Source organism: Aspergillus candidus (assembly GCF_002847045.1).
Source record: "Aspergillus candidus strain CBS 102.13 unplaced genomic scaffold BDW47scaffold_1, whole genome shotgun sequence".
NCBI lineage: Eukaryota > Fungi > Ascomycota > Eurotiomycetes > Eurotiales > Aspergillaceae > Aspergillus > Aspergillus candidus.
In genome coordinates, this window is record NW_020194006.1 from 514,431 (window position 1) to 540,806 (window position 26,376).

The 26,376-nt window shown below is 54.2% G+C and overlaps 9 protein-coding genes across 9 annotated transcripts; 5 read left to right on the forward strand and 4 right to left on the reverse strand.

Moving 5' to 3' along the window:
* Positions 1-1,317: 1,317 nt before the first annotated feature.
* Positions 1,318-3,066, forward strand: BDW47DRAFT_121664 (uncharacterized protein; the record flags this gene model as incomplete). The annotated part of the gene is made up of 1 exon (XM_024815671.1): positions 1,318-3,066. The coding sequence occupies one exon, from the start codon at positions 1,318-1,320 to the stop codon at positions 3,064-3,066; it is 1,749 nt and encodes a 582-aa protein (XP_024676575.1).
* Positions 3,067-3,427: 361 nt separating this feature from the next.
* Positions 3,428-5,149, reverse strand: BDW47DRAFT_1993 (PIG-F family protein). Its single transcript, XM_024818424.1, has 3 exons — positions 4,248-5,149; positions 3,849-4,135; positions 3,428-3,741 (listed from the first exon to the last, which is right to left on the reverse strand). The coding sequence occupies exons 1-3, from the start codon at positions 4,764-4,766 to the stop codon at positions 3,573-3,575; spliced, it is 975 nt and encodes a 324-aa protein (XP_024676576.1). The 5' UTR covers positions 4,767-5,149; the 3' UTR covers positions 3,428-3,572.
* A 69-nt stretch (positions 5,150-5,218) lies between these two features.
* Positions 5,219-8,565, reverse strand: BDW47DRAFT_2000 (putative Rho GTPase activator (Sac7)). Its single transcript, XM_024818427.1, has 3 exons — positions 8,023-8,565; positions 7,801-7,953; positions 5,219-7,749 (listed from the first exon to the last, which is right to left on the reverse strand). Exons 1-3 carry the CDS (start codon positions 8,180-8,182, stop codon positions 5,426-5,428), a joined length of 2,637 nt encoding a protein of 878 aa, XP_024676577.1. The 5' UTR covers positions 8,183-8,565; the 3' UTR covers positions 5,219-5,425.
* Positions 8,566-9,874: 1,309 nt separating this feature from the next.
* On the forward strand, positions 9,875-10,840 carry tim9 (protein transporter TIM9). The gene is made up of 3 exons (XM_024820419.1): positions 9,875-9,983; positions 10,034-10,103; positions 10,334-10,840. The coding sequence occupies exons 1-3, from the start codon at positions 9,976-9,978 to the stop codon at positions 10,517-10,519; spliced, it is 264 nt and encodes an 87-aa protein (XP_024676578.1). The 5' UTR covers positions 9,875-9,975; the 3' UTR covers positions 10,520-10,840.
* A 751-nt stretch (positions 10,841-11,591) lies between these two features.
* Positions 11,592-13,356, forward strand: BDW47DRAFT_2015 (bifunctional alcohol dehydrogenase/S-(hydroxymethyl)glutathione dehydrogenase). The gene is made up of 6 exons (XM_024818435.1): positions 11,592-11,788; positions 11,857-11,871; positions 11,933-12,047; positions 12,097-12,232; positions 12,301-12,938; positions 13,012-13,356. Exons 1-6 carry the CDS (start codon positions 11,768-11,770, stop codon positions 13,224-13,226), a joined length of 1,140 nt encoding a protein of 379 aa, XP_024676579.1. The 5' UTR covers positions 11,592-11,767; the 3' UTR covers positions 13,227-13,356.
* A 1,020-nt stretch (positions 13,357-14,376) lies between these two features.
* On the reverse strand, positions 14,377-16,481 carry BDW47DRAFT_97419 (inositol-3-phosphate synthase INO1; the record flags this gene model as incomplete). Its single annotated transcript, XM_024820420.1, has 3 exons — positions 16,356-16,481; positions 15,409-16,221; positions 14,377-15,360 (listed from the first exon to the last, which is right to left on the reverse strand). Coding segments are annotated over exons 2-3 (1,597 nt in total), but the record flags the coding sequence as incomplete, so codon positions are not given.
* A 3,092-nt stretch (positions 16,482-19,573) lies between these two features.
* Positions 19,574-22,035, forward strand: BDW47DRAFT_130372 (uncharacterized protein; the record flags this gene model as incomplete). The annotated part of the gene is made up of 4 exons (XM_024817085.1): positions 19,574-19,679; positions 19,750-19,845; positions 19,910-21,766; positions 21,884-22,035. The coding sequence occupies 4 exons, from the start codon at positions 19,574-19,576 to the stop codon at positions 22,033-22,035; spliced, it is 2,211 nt and encodes a 736-aa protein (XP_024676581.1).
* A 2,299-nt stretch (positions 22,036-24,334) lies between these two features.
* BDW47DRAFT_121671 (zinc-dependent alcohol dehydrogenase family protein) lies at positions 24,335-25,502 on the forward strand (the record flags this gene model as incomplete). The annotated part of the gene is made up of 3 exons (XM_024815672.1): positions 24,335-24,473; positions 24,518-24,961; positions 25,036-25,502. The coding sequence occupies 3 exons, from the start codon at positions 24,335-24,337 to the stop codon at positions 25,500-25,502; spliced, it is 1,050 nt and encodes a 349-aa protein (XP_024676582.1).
* A 69-nt stretch (positions 25,503-25,571) lies between these two features.
* Positions 25,572-25,929, reverse strand: BDW47DRAFT_97425 (uncharacterized protein). The gene has a single exon (XM_024820421.1). The coding sequence runs from the start codon at positions 25,843-25,845 to the stop codon at positions 25,648-25,650; it is 198 nt and encodes a 65-aa protein (XP_024676583.1). The 5' UTR covers positions 25,846-25,929; the 3' UTR covers positions 25,572-25,647.
* Between the last annotated feature and the right edge of the window lie 447 nt (positions 25,930-26,376).

The window sequence follows — 26,376 nt, forward strand, 5'->3', positions numbered from 1 at the left end:
GGATGGAGCCTTGATCGATGACAATTACCTGCCTCGCACTATCAGAGCTCTCAGGGCCAGGGGCAGGTTTGGAAGTGGAGACGAAGAAGGGCTTGGCGTGGCTCGGGTTGGGGCGTGGATGGGGGCCCGGGGGAGTTACTGATTCGAGAAAGAGACAGCCATGGTCAGTTCCCTGATGGATGCGCTGGTCGAATAGGCGAGATGAGACTGAGAGGAATGCGCCTGTTTATGCAGGAGGGGAGACTGGCAGGATTGCTGTGCATAGGGAGAGTGGAAGTGGGTTTGGACAGGATGGTGCAGTAGTTGGTAGTTCGAGGGGAATTGTGCAGGATCAGTATCTATTTATTCCATTCTTCTAGAAGGCGATATCTATTTGCAGTAGAATCTACAGGGTATAATATAGTATAGTATATAGTATATATGTGTATATTATGAGAGAAATTTACATTGATCAATAGAGATGTGAATATCAAAATACTATAGAAATAGGGGAACCACTATTAATAGACGGGCCAACCATGGATCAGAAGAATGACATGACATTGTTTATACTCTATACTTTCTTCTATCCTCTTTCCCAGATCCATCATCCTGGATTCAGAGAAAGATAGAAAACCCCTGACACGCTGAAACGGGCACAGACGCTTTCTTCATCCCCCACCAGGCCCACCATCCACCATCACTAACGCTTAGTCCGTCTGCATCTTCTCTCTCTCTCTCTCCAATCCCTTTCTCTCTCTTCTTTCCGACCTCTTTTACTTCTCACTTCTTTCTCACCTCTTCCTTCTCATCCTTCCTTCGTTCTTTCGCTCTTTCGCTCTTTCTTCCTTCAGTCTAGCCCCAGTTGGCTCTCACTCTCGTTCATTCTTTCGATCTTCATTCTCTTCTTTGTTTTCTCTCGTTTCTCGTTTTTTTTAAAGCTGATCACACTTCAGCCACACTCCTATTTTTATCCTGGTGGATCCTTCGTTTCTCTTCAACTTCTTTCTCCTCTCCCTTCCTGGTGCCTTGCCATTGGAAGCCTTCTTCTTCTTCTTACCTATAATCGGTCCGATCTATCGTACGCTCTCATGATCTCGCGCGCGCTCACTCCGTTTGCCCTCGACTGCTGCACATCCTCAACCCAACGGTCATCTACATGCTGTCTTCTGCTCTATCCCGATCAGTGATGACCCTCGCTGCGGTCCGTATCCGTTGCCTGCATTGCCGTGAAATTTTCCAGTGCTAACCCCCACCAGCCAGATTTATGATCCGCCCGATATCTGATACTCGTCTCACCCAGCTTCTCCCCGGCCGCTCTATAAAGTCCGCCAAACCATGTCCTGTATCCCCTACCCCATGGATCACAACATGTCCGGGAGCGTTAGCACCGGGAGGAGTCCCTCCCTTCCCACCCCGCCGACGGAGCCCTCCGCGGATCCTCTCGATACCGCTTTACCGCCCATGAGCTCCAAACAGCTCGTCCCCATCCGCCCCTCCGAGTCCTCTATGATCCTGAACAACTTCCGCAACAGTCAGCGCGTCTCCGCCACCTTCTACTCTCAGGATGCCATGCCCATGGTGGCCCACGGGTCCTCCGCCCACCGCCGCACCGGCAGCACCATCAAGACCGTCATGCGCAAGATCTTCACCCGGAAACGACGCAGCAACACCGACGACTTCCAGTCCGCCGGTCCCGGTCCGCGTCCAGGCGGATTCCGGTACAGTAACCCGACGGAGCGGATGGGTCATTCCCTGCCCCGGTCGGTGAACGTCCGGCGGGGGAGCCCGCTGAAGGAGGAGAGCGAGACCCCGCAACCCGACAACTTCTACCACCTGCAGGCGCGCCCGCCCCGTCGTCGTCGCGCCACGCTGCCCAGTCTGGCCTTCTCGGACGAGGAAGCACGCGCCACCCTCGACGCGCTGGCCTCCGAGCCCAGCCACTACCGCCCCAACAGCTCACTCGCTCCGCCCGATGACCCCGCTCGGGACCGCCGGCGCGACCTCCTGCGCACCCGGCGCCGCTCGCGCAGCGCCGGCGCCCTGCGCGCCGTGGCCGCGGGCCACCGCATGGACCCCATCCAGTGGCGGCGCCGCAGCGTCGCCTCTGCCGAGTACGTCGGGACAACCGTCTCCGACAGCGAACTCTCCTACCGCCCGCCCACGGGGTCCACCCACGCCAGTGCCCCGGAGGAATCCACCGCGCCCTCCGTCTACGACACCGACGAGTCACAGCCGCCCGCGGACGCGGACGCGCACGACGAAGACGACGATGACCACGACAACCGGAGCAGCATCATAGTGCCGAACGCCGGCACGCTCATCAGCGCCATGCAACACGACCCCGACCTCTCCGTCGACCAACGGGTCGCCACCATCGAAGTCAAGCTCATCGACCTCGAGTTCGCCATCGCGCGCATGCAGACCTCCCCGACGCCGTCGTCCACAGAGAGGGCGCGCTCCACCCCGCGCAGTCGACACGCCCACTCGCGCAGGCCATCCGCCTCGAAGCACGTCGCCCCCGGCACCAGTAGCGGTCCACCCCAACCCGCAACAGTACCGCTCCCACCACTACCCCCCCAAGACCGCCCCCTCAGCACCGCAACCATCAAGCCCAGCACATCCGACGGCAGACACCCGCGCGCGCCGACCCACCGCGCCCCCTCCTCAACCACCACCTCCCCGCTCCCCAATCCCCAAGGCATCTCCATCGAGCAATACAGCGCCCTCGTGCTTCTCCTCCGTCGCGAACAAAACGCCCGCCGCGCCCTCGAATCAGAGCTCTCCACCCTCCGCCAAGACGTCCACCAGCTGCAGCTCAACCAGGGCATGCCCAGCGCCCGCGGCTCCGTGCCCAGCTCAACCACCAGCACCGCCACCCCAGGCACAATGTACCCCATTCACAGCGCCGAGTCGAGCGAGTTCCTGCGGCTGCGCGAGCGCGCCCTCCACGCACAGAGTACCTCGCCCGCGCGCACGGAACAGCGCTTCTCGTCTTCCCCGAGGGATTCTGGCGCCGACTGGGACAACCCGCCGTATAAGCGGTGGCATTCTGCGCGGAATATCGATACGGGGGGGTTGATCTGATTCTTCCTACTCTACTATCTGGTTGATCTCCAGATGAGATATGTTCCTACCTTGGTCGAGACCAACAAGGACACAAGGGAAGACAAAAACCAAGGATATGATGACATGATGATCTTTTATATTCTCGGCACTGGTTGCTCCGTTCTATTCTACCCTATGCACCATTCATCCTTCATTCATTCATTATATCCATTCGCCCATTTCTATTCTACTATATCCTACGTGATATTTGATATATACATAGTACGATTCCACATTCGGATTATCAATTACATACATATATACATACATATTCAAAGTTTATTCTACACGCCGCAAAACAAGAAAAGAGAAGAAGAAGTACAGTATAGATAGATACCGTCCCTCATCGCACAAACAAGGGTATCTAATATAATATAATATAAAGAAGTAAAATGGAACAAAACGACTAGACATACATATACACCTTGTAAAATAAGTGAAGTTAATAAATGGAATGGAAGGAATGCAGGGAACGAATGACCTATTCATTCATTTTTCTTCTCCGCATCAACATCCCCATCCGCGACACCCTCCGACTCCGACAAATCAAGCACGCTGCCAAACAGGCACGTCCGGCCGAGGATACACCCCACCGCGTAGCCGAGGTATGCGCCGACGAGGATGGTGATCGGGAAGGCTTGCCATGGGCGGTCCCTGCGTTCAAATCCGTATTAGCTTTTACTTATAGCATAGATGTACTACCAGTGGTATACAATGGAACATCATAAAATAGAGTATGCAAAGGAATAAGGAGGAAATACCAATCAAGCGGAATGGGCACCGCACCCAACCAAGCACCCACACAAGCGCCCAGCGCCCCGCCCCAGACGAGATCGCCCGGGCGAGCGAACCCCCACACGTCTTTCCAGACGGTGCTGTCGACGCCGTGGACGTAGACGAGTGGGATGGCGGTTAGAACGGCCATGTGGGCGGCGCAGAGGAGGGTTTGGGCGTTGTGGGTTGTCAGGGGGGCGCCGAAGAGGATGAGGAGGAGGGCGAGGGCGGGCGTGGCGAGGAAGGTTGTTAGGAAGAGGCTGATTAGGGTTGGCTTTGTATTATATTAGCTTTTTGTTTTTTTCCCCTCCCCTTTCTTCTTGATTTGTTTGGTTGAGTGTGGAGAGGAGGTCGGGCGGGGGTGGGTGAGAGAAGGGGGAACGAACGGTCAATCGGGTGGTTAAAGCTCTCCCAACGGCCAAGACAGGCGACGCAGACGACGAAGACGACGCAAAGGGCGCCTTGCGACGATAGGGACCCTTATTCGGCTTGATGATTTCCGAACGGGGCACAGCAGAGTCTTTCTCCTTTTCTTCCAGACGGTCCTCTTTACCGATTGTCGTTGTTGCCGGGGTCAAAGTGGCAGGCGCGGATCCGGCGGGAGGAAGCACCGTCATAACGAAGAAAGTCTGCAGTGCAGCGAGAAACGGCACGACACTCGTCATTTCAGCGACCGGGTCGGCGACCAGAGCCGGGAAACGCCATGCGAGCAGTCCGAGGAGAAGCAGCGGGTGGGCGGAGGCGTAGACCCGCGCGAATTGGGTGGGCTGGATGGGCGTCGGCGGTGCGGTCTTGGGCGGTGCTGGCCCTCCTAGAGGGCCCCCCCCTCCTGTGGATGACGAGGTTGTTGGGGTTGCGGGGGGGCTTGCGGCCACGGAGGAGGTGGCGGAGGCGGATTGAGGCATTGCTGCGGCTGCTGTTTCTGGTGGTGTCGGTCCCTGGATGGGCTGTGCCCGACTTTGTGGGATTGATCTGGTCGTGTGTTGTCTGTCCTGATGGGGAGAAGAAGAAGCTCCGTCGGATGCAGTGGATGCGCCGGATGTGTTTGTTTGGTTTGTTGGTTATGTTTCTGTTTGTGGTGTTTGTTGTGTTTGTGACATTGACAGCTGAGTGCCCGAGGTGTCATCGTGGACTATCATCTCATCTAGTGCCTTCGGCTTGTCCTACATCTGAAAGCCTCTATGTGTGTTACTCCTGATACTTGATTCCTTGCAAATGTGCACTGGTCTCGGTGTCGATTTCTGCCCCCATTGTATAAAGGGTTAGGCTGGAGGGAGCGTCTATGATCAAGCCGTATGAGCATAGCTGCAATTATTGACAGATGTATAGACAATTTGGAAACCAATGTAACATCACGCAGGTCTGTTGTACCTATGCATAGATATTATCATCCTACCGCTGCGTCCCAGGCAAGAGAAAAGCACAAGTAAAAAGTTCAAATGTAAAATAAATCGTGTCAAATAAATCAATATTTACCAACGTAAGTATCAAGTATGATACATGACCAAAATATACATCACTCATGGCACATGGAGTAGGGCTACATTATTCACATCCCAGCTTCTTAATTTCCCAAAAACTCATACGTCGTTTCGTCGCGCTTGTCTTTGTGCGATTCCGCCGTCGGCAGCGGAACGCTCGGTGTCCCGGTGGGCTTTGAGGTTGGGGACGCCGGACGGACCCCCTCGGTGGGCGGGACCTCTACCGGCCCTGTGGTGGCAGCGGCCGGCACGGGGGCTTGTGGAGGAGCTGGTGCGGCTGGCGCGGTTTCAACTGGGGGCGTCGTCTCCCGCACTGCGGGACCGGGGGCGTCAGATGCGGCGGTGAGCTTCTCCGGCGTTCGTGGCTCCTCTGGGATGGCGGGAGGCATCCCGGACGAGGAAACCGGGCTCACGCCCTCAGACGGGTTGTTCACGTCGATCGAGGCCGGTCGGATCCGGTCCTTCCCTACGGGTGACAGGGTCTGGCTCTTGCCGAGATCGGATTGTGGGCTGCGCGTGCGATCGCGGTCCGAATCCTTGCCGCCGTCTCGCACCTGCGCCACCTTGGCTTTGAATTTGCCGAACAGGCTCCGTCGCTCGGGCTCGGGCGCCTCCTTGCTGCTGCTGTGCACCTCGGCATCCAGGCTCAGTGGCTGATACGACGGGTCGTTGGCAAACTGTTGCATGTCTGTCGGGGAGCTGCGGCTCGAGTGGTGCCAGCTGCCGAACGAGCTCGTACTGTGCTCGGCCCCTGGATTCGACGCGATCAACGGCGGAGACCCGAGACCCAGTCCCACCTGCTCGCTGCTGCGTTTCGCCGACCGCGGGAAGCGCCAGCTGGGTCGATTCTCCTTGCGCTCCCGCGACGTGTCGTCCGTGGGGTCCATATCCGAATAGTCGGTGAACGAGGTGCGCGAGTTCATCGATGGCGTCCGAGACCCGTACGGCCGCAGCGACGCATCCGTCGTGGGCTGGCCTTCGCTCTGCGACGGCTTCTCAGACTTGTCCTCACCCCGTTCGTCGATCGTGGTGGGCTGTCTCGGAGTGGTCCCCCCGGCGTCCGGAGGGTCAGACACGCGGGAGGTTTGAGACGCCAGAGCTACATCGGATGTGGCTGCCTGCAGGGACTGCGACGAGCTCTGGGCGCTTTCGCTGGCGCTCCCGGGGATTCGCCGCTTTTTCAACCGATTCGGCTGCCGCGGTTCCCGATCACTCGGGGGTGACTTGGAGAAGAGGGCGGAGAGCTTGCGTTCTCGGGTGGGCGTGGCGGCGGCCGGGGGGGACGTGGGCGGGGACAGCATGTCCGGCGGTTTCTCATCACTGCTCTCCTGGATGTTCTCCTGCAGATTCCCCGGGCGTTCATGGGGCTTCTCCGGCGTCGGGTCCGGCGCCTTGCGCATGGGACCGTGGGTAGCGGAGTGGATGTACACGAGCCCTGTGCCTGATTCGGTCACGTCCTGCGGTTTGGGCGGCTCCGGGGTTTCTTGCACGGTTGCGGGTGGGGTTTGACTGGGCGATCGCGAGTGTTGTGCCGACGTGGGCTCGGGGGAGTCGGTGCCGGTGTTCTCGACGACACGGCCGATCCGTGACGGCGGAATGGCCGGCGCCATCTTGGAGGGCAACGTGTTGCTGCGGTGCACCGCGGCGGGGCCTAAAGACGTGGGAGTGGCCGGGCTCGGGCTCTGGTTGGAAGTTCGCGAGTTCCTGGATGACACCGACACGTTGCGGCGCAGACTCTCGTACTTCCGGAAGCTGCCGCCGCTGGCGTTGGAGACGGACCGTCGCACGCCCGAGTGGGTGGTCGGACCGCGGACGAGGCCGCCTTCGACCTCCTTCATCGTCTGCTCGTCGGCGGCCGTGCCATTCATGCCGAAGAGGAAGTGGTCCTGATTCTCGATGAGGAAGATCAACACGTCCTGGCTGAGCTTGTACTCGTCTGGGGACATATCGTGCTGGGGGTGCGACAGGAGGCCCGGTTGGAAGATGGCTGACAGATTTCCGGACGTCATGCGATTCTGCTCCGACTTGGAGGCAAAGACGGCGAGAAGGTCGAGGATGTAGAGCAGGAGTTGTTTGTTCAGCGGGGGCAGCTCGCGGATCAACTCCTGGTAGGCGGCGACCGCCTTGGCATGATCGACGTTATCTGACTCGGTCGCGGGGCCGTTTTCCTGGATGTGTTGCTGATATGCACGGAGCGGCTGGCGAAAGCGCTCGTAGAAGCCGAGCGGGACAATCGGCTCAGGCAGCTGGTTGAGGTATCGTCGCAAGACATTCGCCGCATCGTGTACCGTGTATCCAGTCCAATCTAGCCCTTTACCGTACCGTTCGGGAGAATCAAAGATCTCCTGGAGGTCTTTGATGCGCTTGGCCGATCCATTCAGCCGGAAGATGCCCTCGACGTCCGTTGCTACGATGGTCAGCGCCGTCTCTTCACCGGGGGGGGGGTCACGATGCGTACCTTTTTCCTTCAGGAAGACCCCACACTTCGCGATGACGATCGGCACGTAACCGTAGATAAAGCTCTCGCCGTTATCGTTGGTCAGGGAGATGGCGACATTGGCATATTTGATGCTGACGTTCAACGGGACGCCAAAGATCCCTTGTGGTTTTTCTGCGACAACACTTAGCACCGATTGACCCTGTCGCATCCAACTACCCATCCCATCGCCAGAGCACATACCTTTCGGCTCTTCCTTCCGAGTATTGCGCTTGAACTGCCTCCACCACGATGTCAGGTCCCGTTTGGACGGGGGAGAGGTCGCAAGCGCTTGGGGGGCAGCCGCGGTGGGGGGAAGCGAATGTAACGGGTCAACACCGGGCGGCGTCTTATTGGTGACCATGATGACCAGATGCGAAATGATAAAAAGACGGTCGGAGGGAATGCGCGGGTCGATAAGATATAAAGAACGACGCTTGAAGCGACGAGACCGCTAAATGTTCACCGCCCTCGTGTCGCAGCGAAATTCCGGGGCTGGGGGACCGTGATCCCAAAATAGCACGAGGGACCGATCAGTCAGACCGCGGCAGCCGTTACCGTCGGCCTTTCGGGGAGGCGATTTGGCAACAAACCAGAACGAAAACACGAGCGTGGTGGAAAGAAAGAAGGCAGGATGAAAGTGAGGGAAATGAAGAACGAGTGAATCCGGAGGAAATCGAGGAGCGATGGAAATGGGGGAAATGAAAGGAGGATCGAAAGGGAGATGAAAACCAAAGACAGGGTAGACAGGAGAAAGAAAGTGGGGAGTACGAGGGATGGAAACAGAGATGAAGAATGAAAGAGGGGAGAAGGAGGAGGCAGATGAAGTAGAGTAGAAGTAAAAGAAGAAGAAGAAGAAGAGAGAGAGAGAGGACGAGGAGGGGGAGAAAGGGTGATGGATGGTTGGATCCTCAGGCCGAATAGAACACAGGCTGACAGCCAGAGTTGACTTCCTGTCCCTCTCAAGGCACTTTGGACCCCCGAACAATAACCATGTCAAATTCACCAAATGGATACTTTCCCCGGTTGGTTTCTGATTGGATTGCCCTCCTGGTAAATTGCTAATTGGAGGGGAATACTACTACCCTTCCACATACCCCCCCCTGTGATAAATGAATGGATTAATTAATTCTACCTAGTCGTCATGAATGGATATGAATGGATACGTATCTCAATATCCTCGAAGCCTGCACTCCAGACAGCCCTAGGGAGACGATCATACTCGATCAAGAATCGACAGAATAACGACCCAGACCCAGGGTTCCAGGGTTTGTCTCCTGTCTGGACCAGTCTCGATATTAATCTAATTTCACCACTACGCTAGTTTGTGAGATGGTGTATCCCACTAGGCCTTTTTGATATCTGTGTGCCTTTTGACACTACTCCATAATCAATAATAGATTAAAAACCAGACACATGCGAATACAAGTCATCGACGCCTCCAAAAGAGACCGAGTAACTAAGAAAAAGAAAAAAACACAAACCAACATGACCCCGTCCCGATCCATACGGCGGAATATCACCAGAATGGACCCGGTGATCCCATCACTCTGAACCTTTTGGCAGAGGTCCTACCGTCCGCCCTCCAATCAGACGGATCGCTCTCAATGCCTGTCCATGTAAAGAGGCGTGGCCACCGTCGATCTGCAGTTTCACGTCTTCAACATTCAAACGATATTCAATGTCCATGGAGACATGGACACAGGGCGAGAGGGGTTTGACCGAGCCGGGGGTGTTGATTGGACCCTGAGGGTGAAATGCATCCATCGACCCAAACTGGATCATCCATGGTTCGTGTCTGGGGACGTAATACTTCGATGGTCCGGTGGCGGCTGTTCTTTTTTTATTCCGCCTGAATAATCCTAGTTGGAGAATGATCGGACGCTGACGTTGCCGGTTTGGGCGAGACGGGAGCATCCAGTGGCTGCGTCAGGTGATCCGCTGCTCCCAATTCATCACGTGATGTGTTGATCACGTGTTGGTGTTGAATCACATGTGGTCATGTGATGTGTATCAGGTGACCTCACGTGTGGTCAGAGCCTGCGGCCAAGCTCCGCGCTCCGTCCCAAACGAGGAATCCTATACTCGGTCATCATTACCACTGCTCTTCTTCTTTACTCTACCCCCTTCTTTTCTCCACCCTATCAAATCATCACAATGGACGGGTAAGCTCAGTGTGTCTATCAGATGTGCGATTGGAGACTAACTGTTGCAGTCTCTCTGGTTCCGAGCAGCGCGAGCTCGCGTCTCGCATGGAGCGCAAGCAGATGAAGGAATTCATGACGGTATGTCATCCATAACACCTCGATCGACCGGACCAACGTGTTTCCAATTGGGGATCGTCTACGAAACAGGGAGACTCAAAAAAGAAATCGAGAAACGATCAAGAATTAAAAGGGGCATCCCTAAACGACAAGTCTCCTTGTCCCGTCGTCCCCACGAACCCATCCACGAACCATCCCCGATCCACACCGCATTTTCTCCAACCTCCATCACTGACCATTTTATCGTGCAGATGTACTCCAAGCTCGTCCAGCGCTGCTTCGACGACTGCGTCAACGACTTCACAACCAAGTCCCTCATCAACCGCGAGGAGGGCTGCGTGATGCGCTGCGTCGACAAGTACCTGAAGAGCTCGCAGCGCCTGAACGAGCGCTTCCAGGAACAGAATGCGGCCATGATGCAAGGGGGTGGAAAATAAGTGGCTTCCTGCCACTGGTTTCCTGTTTGGGTTCTGTGCTATATTTTTCGGGTTGGGACCGGTTCTCATGTGTACACTATAGATTTGATTTGAATGAGACTCTCCTGTACTGTCTGACGCTGTCTATCTCGCGTCTGTCGCTGTTTTTCTTTCGGTGATGGTTTGAGGGTCTGTTGGATCGGGTTTGGAAAATATGTAATACGTGTGGATCATGAATGCGTGTGGGCGTTGGGTCACGTCTGGGGAGTGACGTGGTCTGTATAGTATCTATTGTAATAATGATCTATTGAGACATGTCTGTTGCTGTCTCCGTCTTCAAAGGCGCACTACTATTCTCTTTTCACATCCTCTAACTGATATCAAGCAGGTCATGACAGATGGCAGCAAGGGCAATGGCAGACCGCCCTGGGATATCACCTCGGATATGGACGATTATTTGATAAATCCACAATGACCAATTATTCATACTAAGTCTAAGATTTTAAGATCGATAATTTGACCGGAAGTGTCGACAATTAGCGGTAAGAGTCAACCTGCTAACCCACACCATACTGAGGCAACTCCATCCGGCAAAGGAAACCTCTCGTCGTCATGCTGCACGGGCCACCCGGAAAACTTTGCCTATTCGGGCGAGTGCAGAAGATGGAGATAAGCTGGTTTCTAGAAGGGTGAAGAATTGAACGAACATGTCTTTATAGAGTATTCAATAGATATGATCTGAGTTATTATGTTAATTATCGTCAGGATTGTAATTTGGTTGCCATTCTATACGGTTCTGCTACGGCATTATAACATTGAGCTATATGAGCTTCTACAATAGTGAAGTAGTAGTGGCAGCAGCGGCAATAGTAAGGTACTATGAAAAAGTAATGAACAGATGAGGAGAATCTCCGTGCGGAGAGAATATGACAATCATACTATACACCCATGCGTGACTAGAGATAGTATATGATAGAAGTAGTATACGAATGAGGGGAAAGTGGTCATCACCGGGAGCAGCATGAGGAGTTCCACTACTAAGTTCCAAGCAGCCCCTCACCCCACCCCCTCTCTCGTCACGTCAGTCCGTAATTCTGGATCCCCTCACCACGAAATCTCCACCACCCTCCCCCGATCTCGCCCGTTTAAAGCATTGATTTCCCCTCCATTCATCCGTGCCTTTTTTTCTCCTTCTCTTTTCTTTTTTTCTTCCTCCGTTTCTTCGTCTGTTCTTTTCTTCTCTCCCATACTCAACCTCGAATCATCACAATGGCCAGCACTGTCGGACAAGTATGCCCCTCTCCCCCCCCACCAATATCAATCTACGTGCAAATCACAAGCTAACAGATCAATCCTAGACCATCACCTGTAAAGTAAGCCTCACATGACATGACTACGAATCACATCCCGGCCAGCATATTAACCCCAATGTAGGCCGCCATCGCGTGGGGCGCCGGCGAACCCCTCTCCGTCGAGGACGTCGAGGTGGCGCCGCCCAAGGCCCACGAAGTGCGCATCCAGATTCACCACACCGGTGTCTGCCACACGGGTTTGTTTCCTCTTTCAGCATCAATGAATTCTAGAAACTGACCATCCAGACGCATACACCCTGTCCGGCAAGGACCCCGAGGGCGCGTTCCCCGTCGTCCTGGGCCACGAGGGCGCCGGTGTCGTCGAGTCCGTCGGCGAGGGCGTCACCTCCGTCAAGCCGGGTGACTATGTCGTCGCTCTCTAGTACGTTTTACACTCCCCCCCCCCTCCCACGAACACGTACCTGCAGACAGTGGGATTAACACCCTCAGCACCCCCGAATGCCGCGAATGCAAGTTCTGCAAGTCCGGCAAGACCAACCTGTGCGGCAAGATCCGCGCGACCCAAGGCAAGGGCGTGATGCCGGACGGCAGCTCGCGGTTCAAGGCCCGCGGCAAGGACCTGCTGCACTTCATGGGCACGTCGACCTTCTCGCAGTACACAGTCGTCGCAGACATCTCCGTCGTGGCGGTGACCCCCAAGATCTCGACGGACCGGTCGTGCCTGCTGGGCTGCGGCATCACGACGGGCTACGGCGCCGCGACGGTGACCGCCAAGGTGGAGGAGGGCGCCAACGTGGCGATCTTCGGCGCCGGCTGCGTCGGTCTCTCCGTCATCCAGGGAGCCGTGCGCAACCGCGCGGGCAAGATCATCGCCGTGGACGTCAACGACGGCAAGGAGGCGTGGGCGCGCAAGTTCGGCGCCACCGACTTCGTCAACCCTACCAAGCTGGACGGCAAGACCATCCAGGAGCAGCTGATTGATATGACCGACGGCGGTTGCGACTACACCTTTGACTGCACGGGTAACGTGGGCGTCATGCGCGCGGCCCTCGAAGCCTGCCACAAGGGTTGGGGCGAGAGCATCATTATCGGTGTTGCTGCTGCCGGCCAGGAGATCTCCACTCGTCGTATGTCCCCACAAAACTCCCCTCTCCCCAATTGGTTTCTCTCAGAGGCCGGAAGCTAATGGATGATGAATAGCATTCCAACTCGTCACCGGCCGCGTGTGGAAGGGCTGCGCCTTCGGCGGCATCAAGGGCCGCACCCAGCTGCCCGACCTGGTCGACGACTACCTGAAGGGCGAGCTCAAGGTGGACGAGTTCATCACGCACCGCGAGCCGCTGTCGGAGATCAACACTGCGTTTGAGCAGATGAAGGCTGGCGACTGTGTGCGGTGTGTTGTTGATATGTCGTAGTTGGACGGATGAAAAAGAAAAAGAAATGAAATGAAAAGGAAGGAAAAGTGATGTTGTCAATGAAATGAATAATTTATGTGGATTTGTTTAGTATAGGAATGATGTTGATACCAATTGATTGATGTAAGGCGGGTTCTTCGAGGCACTGCGTAGGGTATATATAAGTATGAGGGGGTGTATGCTCACAAGGTCCTTGACCACAAGGTAGTTAGTATAGTATTATTTATAAACTCTTGCATACTTATCTAACAGTAGAGTATAGTAGCTTGGTTAATTAATCTACAAATACTATATGTATTAACCAGAAATAAAGGAACGCAATGATATGACAGCTTCAGTAGTAAAATATACCTCTGTTATAAAATATATCATGAATCAACTCTTCCTTCCTTTTTACGTATAGTGAATCATATCTGCATAGCAATACTTGCTTACTTACATAAATAATCAAGTACCATCTTACACAGCTACCAAACACTCTTACGTGACTAACCACACATCAAACGCCCAAATATCTCGGCAAGAGCATGCTACGTACGCATGTAGCAACCTTGTAAGCAAACCTGCAAACACCCAGCCAACCCAAACCAACAGACCAACAAACAAGGCAGGGAGGAAACAAAGAACGGAACAAACAGGATGCCCCATCCCCACCTTCTGGCTTCCTTCCTCTGACCTCCCAGTCCGGTTTATATCACTTTTACTTTCAGCACTTTATATCACATGTTTTGCCCCTCTGTGCGTGGCTGCTCTGCATTTTATCTTATTTCCTCTTGGGAGTATGGTAAAAAGAGATCGGGAAAGGAGAAGGGAAGGGAAGGGAAGGGAATCAAGGTAGATGAGACTAAGTTTGGTCACTGGATAGGGTAGGGCCTTAGCTGGTAAGTTAGGACTGCGTGGGATGGGGTGGGGTGGTGGATGGGTTGGATTTGGTTGACGGGGGAGGATGTTGTTTATGGGGACGGGATGGGGTGGGGTGGGGTGGGTTTCATCGAGTTGGTTCAAGAGAGTATTGAGGGTGGTGGGTTGTTAGGAGCGTTATGGGAGATGGGTGTGCTGTAGACCCCGGGGCAACCTAAACCTTTTGGGTGGGTGTTTACTGTGTAGGTACTACGTTGGAGTCTATTCTATAGTAGAGATGGACAGTGGATTGCAAGTAAATCAACGCATTCAATTTATTAACGAACGACTTGGGTGAGACGAAAGGTCAAAGACCACAAACTACGCTAGGCGCAGTTACATCAACTTGTGCTCAAGGGTCATCTCCGACTCAGGCTGCAGGCCGACACAAGCACGGAAGATGTTGGTCAGAGCGCAGCGCTGCTTGTTGAGCGAGTTGACCACCGGAGTGCCGGGGGGAGTCAGAGGCGCCTTGAGCATGTAGCTCAGCACGCTGAGCACGCTGTGGAAGCCCTTGTAGTCGGCCCCGGCGTCCTCCTTCCAGGTGATGCGGGTCATGACCTCGGTGATGAGGACCAGGTCGATGATGAGCGGCGACGCCAGCAGCGAGTCCTCGCAGATGTTGAACAGGCTGATGGTCTGGTGACCGCCCATGAAGATCTCGGCGTAGTACTCGTCGAGCGCGCGCTTGTTGTCGCCCACGGCCGGCATGTACTTGATGACGACGGTGTGGTCCGGGTGCTCGTCCTTTTCGTAGAGGAGCTGGTTGGCGGCGACCATGTCGTCGACGACGTTGGACTTGGAGATCTCCTTGGAGCGGAACTGCTTCTGCGAGCTCAGGTTCTTGCCGTCGTTGTTGCCCAGGTGGTTGTAGCTGGCGATCGAGGTGAGCTTGATGCCCGCGTTGATCAGGAAGTCCACCAGCGCGGACTTCATCTTGGTCTGGCCCGACTTGAAGTCGTCGCCGCCGATGAAGGCCTTGCGCTGCTCGGCCAGCTGGAGGGCGCCGGGCACGAAGGTGTTCTGGGGCGAGCCGTTGATGAAGGGCACCTGGTCCAGGATACAGGCCACGGCGAAGACGGTCGAGGGAGCGACCTCCAGGTGGCCGGTCTTGATGGCGTTCAGCAGGTTGTCGGCGGTGTCATTGACGCCGGGGACAATGTCAGCGTAGCGCTCCGTGTTGGCAGTCCACATGACGATGACCTTGTCCAGGCCGTTCTGAGCTTTGAAGTCACTGCATTCATGAGCTATTGTCTCTCATCAACAGGAAGTGTGAACATACCGAATGTCCTTCTGGATCTTCTCCACGTGGGCCCAGCATGCCTTGGAACCCTCGAGGACGTTGTCGGCACGGTCCTCCTGGTTCGAGGCGATGAAGTCCGGGTAGTAGATGGAAGGCAGCGGCTTCATCTCGGCCATCTCCTTGCGGACCGACTGCTTGAGGGCGGGCTCCAGGACCTGAGCGCGGTCCATGGCAGCGGCCAGGTTCATGGAGCTGATGTCCCAGCCACCGACGGCCAGGTCATTGGGGTGAACCATGGGCAGCATGTCATGGAACGGGACGTTGATCTCCTCGCCCGTCTTGGCGTCAGTGCCCAGCTTGATAGTGGAGCCCATGACCATGGAGCCGTAGTAGTTGGCGGACTGCATCTTCTCGCGAGTCTCCCAGGACAACTGGCGGCGGTTGGCAATGAGACCGGCAGTGACGGTGGAACCGTTGTTCCCGCCCCAGCCGACCATCATGACACCGACCTTGCCAACCTTACGGTCGACCTTGAAGTGGTAGTCGGTGGCCTTGGGAGTGGCCACCAGCTTGTTGTCGGCGGTCCGGGTGATATCAGTGGTATGGTAGGCATACTGGCTTCTGATCTCCTTGTCGGTGTAGACCACATTGGGCGAGTTGACAGTGAACAGCGGAGAGGAGGACGAGGCAGACCCGTTCACGGCGCCATTGGCCGCAACATCCGCACTGGCGTGGGGTGCCATTGTAATTGATTGAGTGGTGGGATGTGAGATGGTTTACTGTACGTAGAGTGAGTTATCTGGCGCCCCTCCCCGGTTGGATGAGCGGCGGCCGTTGAACGGGTGGTGCCGGCTGTTCCAGTTAGCAGTGTACATTTGACTCGAGTGTGTGCGAAAGGAATTGAGGTCGAATGAAGGACTGGTGACCTCCATCTGATGGACTCGGACAGAGTAGGAAGGGACCGGAAGGGGACATGGGGAACTCACGAGTTGAGAAGTGTGGAGAAAATTTTGGCGGTTTTTGACAGACCACGCTCAAGGAGTGTGATCAAAGTGTCAGACGAAACTGGCCAAGCTTTGGAATTCGAACGATTGGGAAGAATTGGAATGGAGGTGGAGAGAAAGATGAAAACAGGAGAGGATGGAGGGGGGATTAAGTAGGAGAGACTCCGGCTTAGTCACGGGCGACATCCGAACCCGGCCGCCAGCACAGTCACTGACTAAGAAGGGGAACAAGTGGTCGAGACTAGCCTATTCCTTTCAAATCTAATCCATTCACCCATTCACTGCTGGGATTTCATGGCTAACTTGACACTAAAGTGGTCAAGCGAGAACTGGCGGTCTGTAGGGTAAATCCTGTTACCGGACGAGGTCCGAAAGCCCTACAATGGTTTGATAGTGTACCTGATCATACCCCTCTACCCCTCGATCATGAGATAGAACTGGATTATATAGATCGGTGATCAGTGATCAGATCCCACCTGATCATCAGAATGTTATGGAATCATTATAGAGGATGAATGATATATTTATCAGATCAGTCTGCTTTTCCATGAACATGCCATCACCAGGTCAATGGATCCCCAACAACGGTGGATCCCACACTGGATATCATGCAGGCCCAACTGTCACCACCTGGCCCAGTTAATTGGCCAAGAGTGGGCCATGAGTGATCCAGGCGAGGTCCATGGGGGTAAACGCGGGTAGTTTGAAAGTTTCAGTCCATGTTCTGGAAGAAACCATCTGTCCTTTTGATCCCAGTGTTCTTCGTTTTTTACCCCGCTAACAGAAAAACACCCCAAGGGAGATAATGCGAACTGCCCAGTGGACTCGGGGCAGTCGGTGGTCTGCGCGTATCGCTTAGCTGCTGGAGTGGGCCGCACATCCAGGTAACCATTGTTTGTCATTCTCGAATCCAACGGTTTGTGTTCAGACACGATGTCGGTGCTAAGTTCTATGTGTACAATATCTGTACATCTACACATCTCTGTGTAAATATGTCTGTGTATACCGAATCCAATTCAGATAAATCAATTGCCAGGAGAGACATTGCGGTGAGCGGAGGAAGAAAAGGTTCGAACCATGGATCCATGATGATTCTCCGCCTAATCGCTAGTGTAGTATTGAGTGGGTTTGTAGTGTTTGTTCGTCCACATTTGTTTGGCATGGATTTAGGCAACGGTGTGTTTCTGGAGCTACAAACCATAGCAATTATTCCGCCAATTCTCATGCTCAGAGGCGACATGGTAGTGAATAACGACTCGGTGGATATATTTCCTATATATCTTCCTAGTACGCACGGATCAACACCACGCCAGAATGTTAATCCATCCCGCTCGCCAGGGACGGGCCTGGGTTCGGATGAAACAACAAATAGATGGAGAACACATGGAGAACTCCGGCCTTTCCTTCCCAGTCAGTCCGTCCGAGGAACTCATCAGGGATAATGGGGTAGGAATGATAACGCAGCTTGCGTACCCCGACCGAACCACGATCTAACAGCCATACGATGATCCATCGGCCCCGTAACTGTCGTCCTCTGGAATGAGTGCTAGTTCCGCGGGGACAAACCACTCCAGTTTGACCGAGGGTAAGCTGACAGTCACGGCGGACAATCTCTAGTACTCATTATGTAGTGGAAGAGTCAAGGAACATGACTAGTGGATCGACGGGTGCCTTGCCTGTCCCATGTCCGATACAATAGAAAGCACGGACTGGGTTACAACCTACGAGGATAACCATGAAAATGGTGGACATGGAGACAGAATATCATGGGATGATGATCCTTCTCCCTCCGGGTTAGTTCCTTGTTTGATTTACACGGGATGAGTACAACATGGAGGGGATCATCGACGGTCAGATACGATTATCCCGCCCAAAAATAACAATACATCGGATCAGCATATTGTCCGGTTATTCTTATCGCCATCCATCCAGAAACTATAAGAGAAAAAGAAAAAAAAAAGAAAGAAAAAAAAAGACACTTTTCCATTGTATCATTCTTGGGGCAAGGCAGACTCCGCCCGTCAGAATCAAGAATGATATGCGGAGTGGTAGAGTGGTAGGGACAGTGGAAGCGAACGCAACAGGAAGAGTCAGCCCCTGAGGATGATCTGCAGAAGGAGTATGGTTCAGGGGTAGGATGATGGTTGTGGAGGGAGCGTCAGCAGTACGAAAGGATGGAGACATGGTAAGATCACTAAAATCATCCCAGTCGGTAAAAGGGGAAGGACCAAGATTATTCGTTCTATTTTTTTCCTTCTGTCTCTCGCTAGTCCAATGTGGCTTTCTCCGATGTTCGAATTTTCTACAGAGAGAAACATAAAATTGAAATCTCCCCTATCTATAGGATGGAATAGGGGAGACAACCCAGAAAAGAATCAATCAAAATATATTAAAAAGCAAGTAAAAAAAAAAAAAAAAAAAAAAAAAACGGACCCAGATAGTACCGAAGTGAAGTTCATTTGAGGACCGCGTGTTGCCCTTGACCATCACTGATTGGGGTCGGTCCCTAAGCAAGTCTATTCCTCCGGGGCACAACCCCACTAAGCTCAATCAGGACCAAGCCTAAGAATAGCGTGAGACGCCAAACCCAGAGGGGCACCTCAGCGCAGGATCGGTGGATGCACGAGGGGAGCTAGTTCGTTCCCTAGTGTGGGTTGGAGAGACTCAATTGGTTCCTTTTCTTCCCCACTTCTTTCACTTCTCTCTCTCCTGCATGGACCCTTTTGTTGCTGCTGCTGATGCTGATGCTGCTGCTGCTTGCTTCTTCTTCTTCTTCTTCCTCTTCTTCTGTTTTACCATTCTTCTTCTTCTGCGGGTAGTTGTCATTGTTTGGGTTTGTTGATTTGGTTTTCTTGATTGATTGATTGATTTATTGATTGATTTATTGGTTGTTATTTATTTATTCTATTTACATGTGCGAGTTTATTTGACTCCAATGTCGCATTTCATGACTATTATTTATCCTTAGCCTGCCTCATTTCCTATTGATTCCTTCTAGTCACCAATCATTCTCCTCGCCCAGCCAAATCCATCGGATATCGCCTCGGTCAGGGCCAAAATCTGGGGTGACTGCGCCGGGGACGCGAGGAGCCCTTCCCTTCATCACTCACTCGTTCTCCCCTTCTCTCGTCACCTTCTTCCATTCTTCCTCTCCGATTGACTTATGAGTAACTCCCCGTTGAGAACTTCGCGTCCGCATCATGGCCATGGCAATGGATGCGGGCCTGCTGCCCACCATCAAATGCTCCAATTGCGGCTTGAACGTTGAGATCATGTCCATGGGGGACCACATCTGTCCGCCTGCTGGTATGCTTTCTTTTCTTTTTTCTGTTTCTTCCTTTTTGAAATATTCTGGCATGCGCTGACTTCCTTGCAGGGTTCGAACCACCACCGCCGCCGCCAAAGGAGGATGCCTGGGCGGCGAAAGTCCCTAGAACGGGACCTCCCCCCCGCATTGACCCGGCTGCAGCCAGTATGATCAGACCTCTCCCGTCTGGATACAAATCCCCGGAACCCATGGCTAATGCTCCCTCTAGACCGGCCGTTTATGCAGGTGGACGGGGGCATGAATGATGATAGCCTGACCCCCGCGCCACTCTCAACTGCCGCGGCGCAGCGCTCGTTTACGCGCCGACCGCTGCCCGACTCCCCGGATTCCCCAGATTTTGGCTTGGGCGCCTCGTTGAATGACTTCCCCATGCCGCGGTCCATGTCCCTCCGGCGCCCGGGGACTAGCGATCTGAAAGATGCCAATTCCGCCCCTCCAGTTCCCTCGCTGCCCTATCTCAATGCAATGCCTACCCCGTCCGCGGCCCACGATCCGCCACGGAGTGCCAATCTGCCGCTCGAGGAGGATGACCTTCCGCCGCTTCCCGTGGCCAAGGACCATGGCCCTCCCATGGGCGTGTCTCACCGATCGGGACCCTCCATCGACAGCAAGAGTAGTTATCGCACGTCCTTCGCGAGCTCCCGCTACGGCGACATCAGTGACAAGCGGTTGACCACCTACTCCAGCCGAATCGCCTCGTTTAGCAGTGTTGCGCAGCCGTACCGCTACGAGGACGTCCCGCCCATCCCCACGGATGCCATCCGCAATGCCCTGCACGAGTCGGCCTTTTCGGACTCGAGCATGTCCGGAGGCTCCGTGAGGCATGACAGTCGTGGCGACAGCGTGGGCAGCTTCGACCTGGGCCATGGGCCGGACCACGGGGGCGAGCGCCTTGGTGACCGGTTGGAGCCCGACCGACATCGCCCCAGTCCATTGCGGGTCGCGTCGAATCCAGGCTCAGAACGGTCGAGCACCTCTCGTCGCTCCGACGAGCTGTTCTTCCGGAGCCCCTCGCACAGCATGCACGGTGCCCCGCATGATCTGCCCGACGAGTCGGATCATCGCTCCAAATCTCCGGCCGACACGCCGGCCGACTACCGAGCGTATAAAGCTGCCGAGTCGGGCCATCTCCAGCCCAACCACCCGGACAGCCCGAACGATCCCCACACGGCCCAGCGGAAGAATTCCGACGCCACTAGCGACAGCGGCCTGTCCATGTCCAACTTCGCGCGGGCGCTGGGCCTGGAAAGCAACCACACCGTGACCAGTTCCACGGCCTCGTCGGACGTGTCACCCTCCGAGAGCCGGAGCGGCACGTCTCTGTCTAGTCTCCCGTCCGAAGCCAGTCTGTCGCGGCGAAAGCCCTCCGACCAAGGCCGACTGGGACCGGTGCTGGAAGAGCTGCAGACGCAGGGCCCGCCGCTGGGGCAGATCCACGAAAGCCCAACCGACTTGGAACCGCCCAAGATCCCCGCCGGCGCCAAGATGGCCCCCGATTCACCGACGGACCCGGCCCTCGGCCAGGGCAGTCTAGCGCTACGCCGGGAGCAGTCGCGCGAGACGGACGGGAGCCTCTCACCGGGCCCCAATAGCGGCATCGCGCGGTCAGCCACGGAGCCGCTCCCGGGGGTCTCGCCGACCCCCCGTCCCAAGGGCCGATGCAAGGGCTGTGGCGAGACCATCATGGGGAAATCCATCTCCTCCAAAGACGGCCGCCTCACCGGCCGGTACCACCGCAACTGCTTCGTCTGCTTCGACTGCAAGGTGCCCTTCCAAACAATGGACTTTTACGTCCTCAACGACCTCCCCTTCTGCTCCCAGCACTACCACGAGCGCAACGGCTCCATGTGCCAAACCTGCCACCAGGGCATCGAGGGCCAGTTCCTCGAGACCATCGAACGCCGCGGCATGGGTCCCGTCGACCGCGTCCGCTTCCACCCCGACTGTCTCACCTGCCGCACCTGCAACGTCATCCTCAAGGGCGAATACTTCGAGTGGAACGGCCTGGCCTACTGCGAGCGCGACGCCCGTCGCGCAGCAGCCTCCGTCTCCCCGCACCGCTTCCGTCGCCCAACAATGCCGTCCTCCCCGTTGGCGCCCCCCGGGCCCCCCGGGCCCCCCGGTCGCGGCTACGGCCCGCCCCCGCCTGGCTACGGGCCTCCTCGCGGTGGGTTCCCCCCAGGCCGAGGAGGACCCCCCGGGCGCGGCCGCGGCCTGCGCCCTCCCCCGGGATCATTCGACGGACCGTACGGACGGCCGAACTCCCCTCTGATGCCACCACCGGGCGCGCGTCGCTTCCCCGAACGACGCACCACCCGACTGATGATGATATGATTACCACTCACTACCTAACCTGAACTAACCTTTTGACTGACTGACTGGCTTATGGGGGGGCATGCATGCAACGCTCGTTGAGCGGGCTGGGTGTAGAAAGTGTGGCAGGGACTCATTATTTAACCGCTTTCTTCTTTTATCCCTTGTTTTGTTGTTATGTTTGCATTGGACCGGCTGCCATATACCCAACCTTTCTTCTTCTTGTTTTATATTTTTGATTGATTGCACTTGATTGCACTTGTTTGTGTGGCTTTGTCATGTTGATCCATGTTGATCCATAACTATGTCTTGGTGCGTCTAGCGATTCAGACTTGTCGAGTTTTGTCTCGTTCTCCGTTTTTGTACTGTCCATGTTGACGTGGATGGATATTTTGCTATATTGGTGCGTGCACTGTACTGTACTAGTGGTATATCGTTGGCTCTGACCCTGTAGGGCTGTATATGTTCCGATATATGATTGCAATTGAAGTCGTTGTACGTGTATACTAGTTTTTCCTGTATATTCACACATGGTCCACAGATGCAGATTCAATGGCTAGTTAATGCGAGTGCCTTTAACTATCCAGTGTGTTCAGCGGCTGATTAGAAACCGTTTCAGCCATGATTGATGGTTATTTAAGTGTAGTTCCACGCACAATCCGCCCCATCGACGTGGTAAGGTAGATAGTGATAACGTAACTATCTAAAGCTCTTTACAATGATGATGGAATAAAGGTCCAAAAGCACACTTGCCACACTTGATATTTCCTACCCATTTCCCATAAGAACCCTACCTCTCTATCCACATACTATCAAAGATTCACTCTCTCACACATATTCTCGCATGAAGAAGCACGTATAGTAAGGGTCCGCCCCGCATCACACCCCCCCACACCACACTCACCCACATCATACCATCCATGCATCCATCTCCTTCCCAAATGGTGCTATTCCCCGAGTCGACACCCACCATCCAAATATCAAAACAGACAATTCAACGAGCAAGCAAGGGTAAAACCACCCACACCGCAACTCGCAAGCGTTGAGGATTAATCTAAATGCAAGCTAGCAAACTGGCTGCCTGCTCCGCTAATGAGCCACACGTGACTAAAATAGTCAAGCACGCAAGCAAGCACGCCAGCGGGCGGAGGGATGAGATGATGGTCAGTTGATGCTGAGTACACCGTACATGCTGCACCAATATGTAGGTACTAGGATGTAGTGTAGAGTGACGTTGATGATCTTCGGGTGATGGGCGGGAGGATTTGGGTCGTTAACTTTACTTTACTTCCTGGGGGGTACGAAGGAATGGTGGATTGTCATTAAGTGTCGGGGGACTTTTCATCTACCGTTATGCCGAGGTTACTACTCTGTACTTTATCTTCAGCTTATTTCCAGTTTACCCTCCGCTTAGTAGATACAAGCAAGCGAAAGGCTACGAAATATGTAAGCACCACAAATAAATAATCAACGTTGGATTGGCTCCTCGCACCTAATAATATCGTACTATCTACGGAGTCACAACGGCGTGCGGAAGGCTGAAGACCCCGCGCGGGGTTGGCGTAAGGCTGTACATACACTGCAGGGTTTATATACATGGTACTCGGTACATAGGTCAGCAATAGGTGTAGCGTAGTGTGGCTTTGATTAGGCTGTTTAGTAGCTGCAGGTATGATTCAGCCTCGGCGCCTGTATACTGCTTATGTACGAATATAGAGATGAAGTTATGGCTGCATGAAGCAGTGACTTCGGGGATATTTTTCATTTGTCGCACCCCGGCCTTATGCATTGTCTGTTTGGCATATGCGGGATGGTAGACACAGCCCTGCTGGTGATATTTTAGTTTGGTCTATTTATGTTATTTAATTGTTTTGTTGATTATTGTTGGTTGCCTTTTTAGCTTGCGTTTTAAATATCTATCTTTTACTCCTCAGTCTTTGTACTATTTAATTTGGCAGTAGTTGCGCGATTATATTGAATAGATGGGGCGGTATATATTACTGCTTTGTGGTAAGTGGAGGGTGCGTTCCATGGGTGATCTTTTTACTAGTCTTCAAAGTAAGTACTCTTCGATATGAATAGAGACTTTTATCATACTACATCAGAGATAGTATATCCTACATACTTTTTGAATACACACTCAAGTAACGTGAAATAGCAACTCTAGTATAGGACGAGCCTCATGATTAGTAATAAAGCTTATAAATCCATGTCCATATGTGACGCCAGTCTTGTACATCATTCAGACCGGGATTCTACATCCACAATCTATCAAACAACGGAAAAAAAAGAAAGAACAAAGTAGAAAAAGACGATAAAAATGTCAATCAAGCAGTGGAAGACCCCCCTCGAGGGCATCGACTCGCTCCAGCTGACCGAAACTCCCATGCCCACCCCAGGCACCGACGAAGTCCTCGTCGAGATCCACGCCGTCTCGCTCAACTACCGCGATGTAGAGGGTATGTCTCACCCTCTATCAGATGGCTCGAAGCTAAGATAATAGTCACCAACGGGGAATACACCCACCACAAGTCCGTCAGTCAGGCCGCCATCGTCCCCTGCTCGGACATGTGCGGGGTCATCACGGCGGTCGGCCCCGCCGTCTCCAGCTGGAAGGTCGGTGACCGCGTGCTGTCGACCTTCTGCCCCGACCACCAGACCGGTCAGATCACCGAGAAAGAGCTCAGTAGAAGCATGGGTCTGCCGCTGGACGGCGTCCTGGCTACCCACCGCGTCTTTCCTGCATCGGCGCTCGTCCGCACCCCGGCTTACCTGACTGACAATGAGGCTTGCACTCTGCCCATCGCGGCGGTCACCGCTTGGATGTCCATCAATGGTATGCGCCCTATGGGCCAGCCTGGTGGCAAGGGCGAGTATCTCTTGGTGCAGGGTACGGGCGGTGTTGCTATCTCGGGTTTGCAGATTGGAAAGGCTTCTGGCATGAAAGGTGAGTCTTCCCTCTGTTGAGCCGTCTTATCCAGCCGCTAGGGTGTGTGTCAAGGCATAAACTGATGAATGCAGTGATCGTAACCTCCTCCTCGGACGACAAACTCAAGCAAGCCCGTGCCCTTGGCGCAGACCACACCATCAACTACCGCAGCACCCCCGAGTGGGCCCCGGCCGTCATGGCCGCGACGGGCAACCACGGCGCGGACGTCATCCTCGAGACGGGCGGAGCGCAGACGCTCGGACAGAGCTTCGACTGCGTGGCATTCGGCGGCCTCATCGACTGCATTGGCTACGTCTCCGGCAAGATGGACACCGAGGGAACCCGTCTCAACACGAACCTGCTGGCGCTGCGCCGCAATGTCACCCTCAAGGGGATCATCAACGGCCCAAAGGACCGGTTCGAGGAGATGCTGCGATTTTACGAGGCGCGGGAGATTCGACCCGTCGTGAATCGCGTGTTTGGGTTTGGGGAGGCGAAGGAGGCGATGCGGTTTTTGGAGAGTGGAAGTCATTTTGGGAAGGTTGTCATTGCCGTGTAGATCTTATTCTTTTATTTTTATTTTATCCATTATCTTTCTTTGGTTTTTTTTTTTTTTTTTTAAATTGTTGTTTTCCTCAGCTTGTTTTTCGTTGGATCATTTACATATAACCGACCTGGGCCCATTCAGGGGTTATTGCTGGTTATTAAACCCCATTTAAACGCTGCCCTGGTTCAGCACAGCCCCATCTGACTCGAACAACCTGATTTGGTGAGAGTTTAGTGTTCCTGCCTCGGGTGACACCGCATCTCTCCGACTGCATCTTCTTGTTCTGTCGACAAAGGTTACCGAGCAATGATATCATGGACAAATGGGCAAAGATAACATACGTCAAGCTTCTCATCCATCCAGTCACATTGGACTTGAGTGACTGACCAGAGAGCTCCGCAAGCTCTGGAAAGCATGAGTCCAGAGTGGAGCGAGTTGTCGTGATGATCGACATTTAGACCTGAAGGATTAGTGTTAGGGCCCGAACATATGTTTTTTGGTTCGACCGTCATCAAGACCCTCCTCCCCAAAGAAGAAAATTCAAATACTGCCCCAATAATAATAATCAGGGACAGGCACATTGGCCAATCCTTGCAAGGGTATACGAGCCAGGTAATGCGGCCGGATGCGGTGCCACTTTTTTTTTTTCTTCTTTTATTTCTTCAACCGGGATGCCAGGAAAGTTGGAGACGGGACAGCGACCCACCATGATCGCGTATTTTCCATGCGTGCGTCTGGCATCATCCGCGGTTCGATTGTGCAATTCCACCCTGTTTTCTCTAGTTCGATGGGGTATCGTCAACGGGGGCAGTTTCTAGACACCTGTTGGATGGACGATCGGGGGCCTTCGCCGCGTAGATTAGCCCCCCCGCTAGCCACCTAGGCG

Excerpts from the sequence above, each read along its gene's own strand:
- BDW47DRAFT_1993 (XM_024818424.1), bottom strand. The coding sequence starts at position 4,766 with ATGCCTCAATCCGCCTCCGCCACCTCCTCCGTGGCCGCAAGCCCCCCC. Across the intron at positions 4,136-4,247 it reads CTTTAACCACCCGATTGACC|CCAACCCTAATCAGCCTCTT; the intron begins GTTCGTTCCCCC and ends TATAATACAAAG. Across the intron at positions 3,742-3,848 it reads GTGCCCATTCCGCTTGATTG|GGACCGCCCATGGCAAGCCT; the intron begins GTATTTCCTCCT and ends ATTTGAACGCAG.
- BDW47DRAFT_2000 (XM_024818427.1), bottom strand. The coding sequence starts at position 8,182 with ATGGTCACCAATAAGACGCCGCCCGGTGTTGACCCGTTACATTCGCTT. Across the intron at positions 7,954-8,022 it reads TCGGAAGGAAGAGCCGAAAG|AAAAACCACAAGGGATCTTT; the intron begins GTATGTGCTCTG and ends GTGTTGTCGCAG. Across the intron at positions 7,750-7,800 it reads GGTCTTCCTGAAGGAAAAAG|CAACGGACGTCGAGGGCATC; the intron begins GTACGCATCGTG and ends TGACCATCGTAG.
- tim9 (XM_024820419.1), top strand. Across the intron at positions 10,104-10,333 it reads AGATGAAGGAATTCATGACG|ATGTACTCCAAGCTCGTCCA; the intron begins GTATGTCATCCA and ends TTTATCGTGCAG.
- BDW47DRAFT_2015 (XM_024818435.1), top strand. The coding sequence starts at position 11,768 with ATGGCCAGCACTGTCGGACAA. Across the intron at positions 12,048-12,096 it reads CACCGGTGTCTGCCACACGG|ACGCATACACCCTGTCCGGC; the intron begins GTTTGTTTCCTC and ends CTGACCATCCAG. Across the intron at positions 12,939-13,011 it reads CCAGGAGATCTCCACTCGTC|CATTCCAACTCGTCACCGGC; the intron begins GTATGTCCCCAC and ends GATGATGAATAG.
- BDW47DRAFT_97425 (XM_024820421.1), bottom strand. The coding sequence starts at position 25,845 with ATGAGAAGCTTGACGTATGTTATCTTTGCCCATTTGTCCATGATATCA.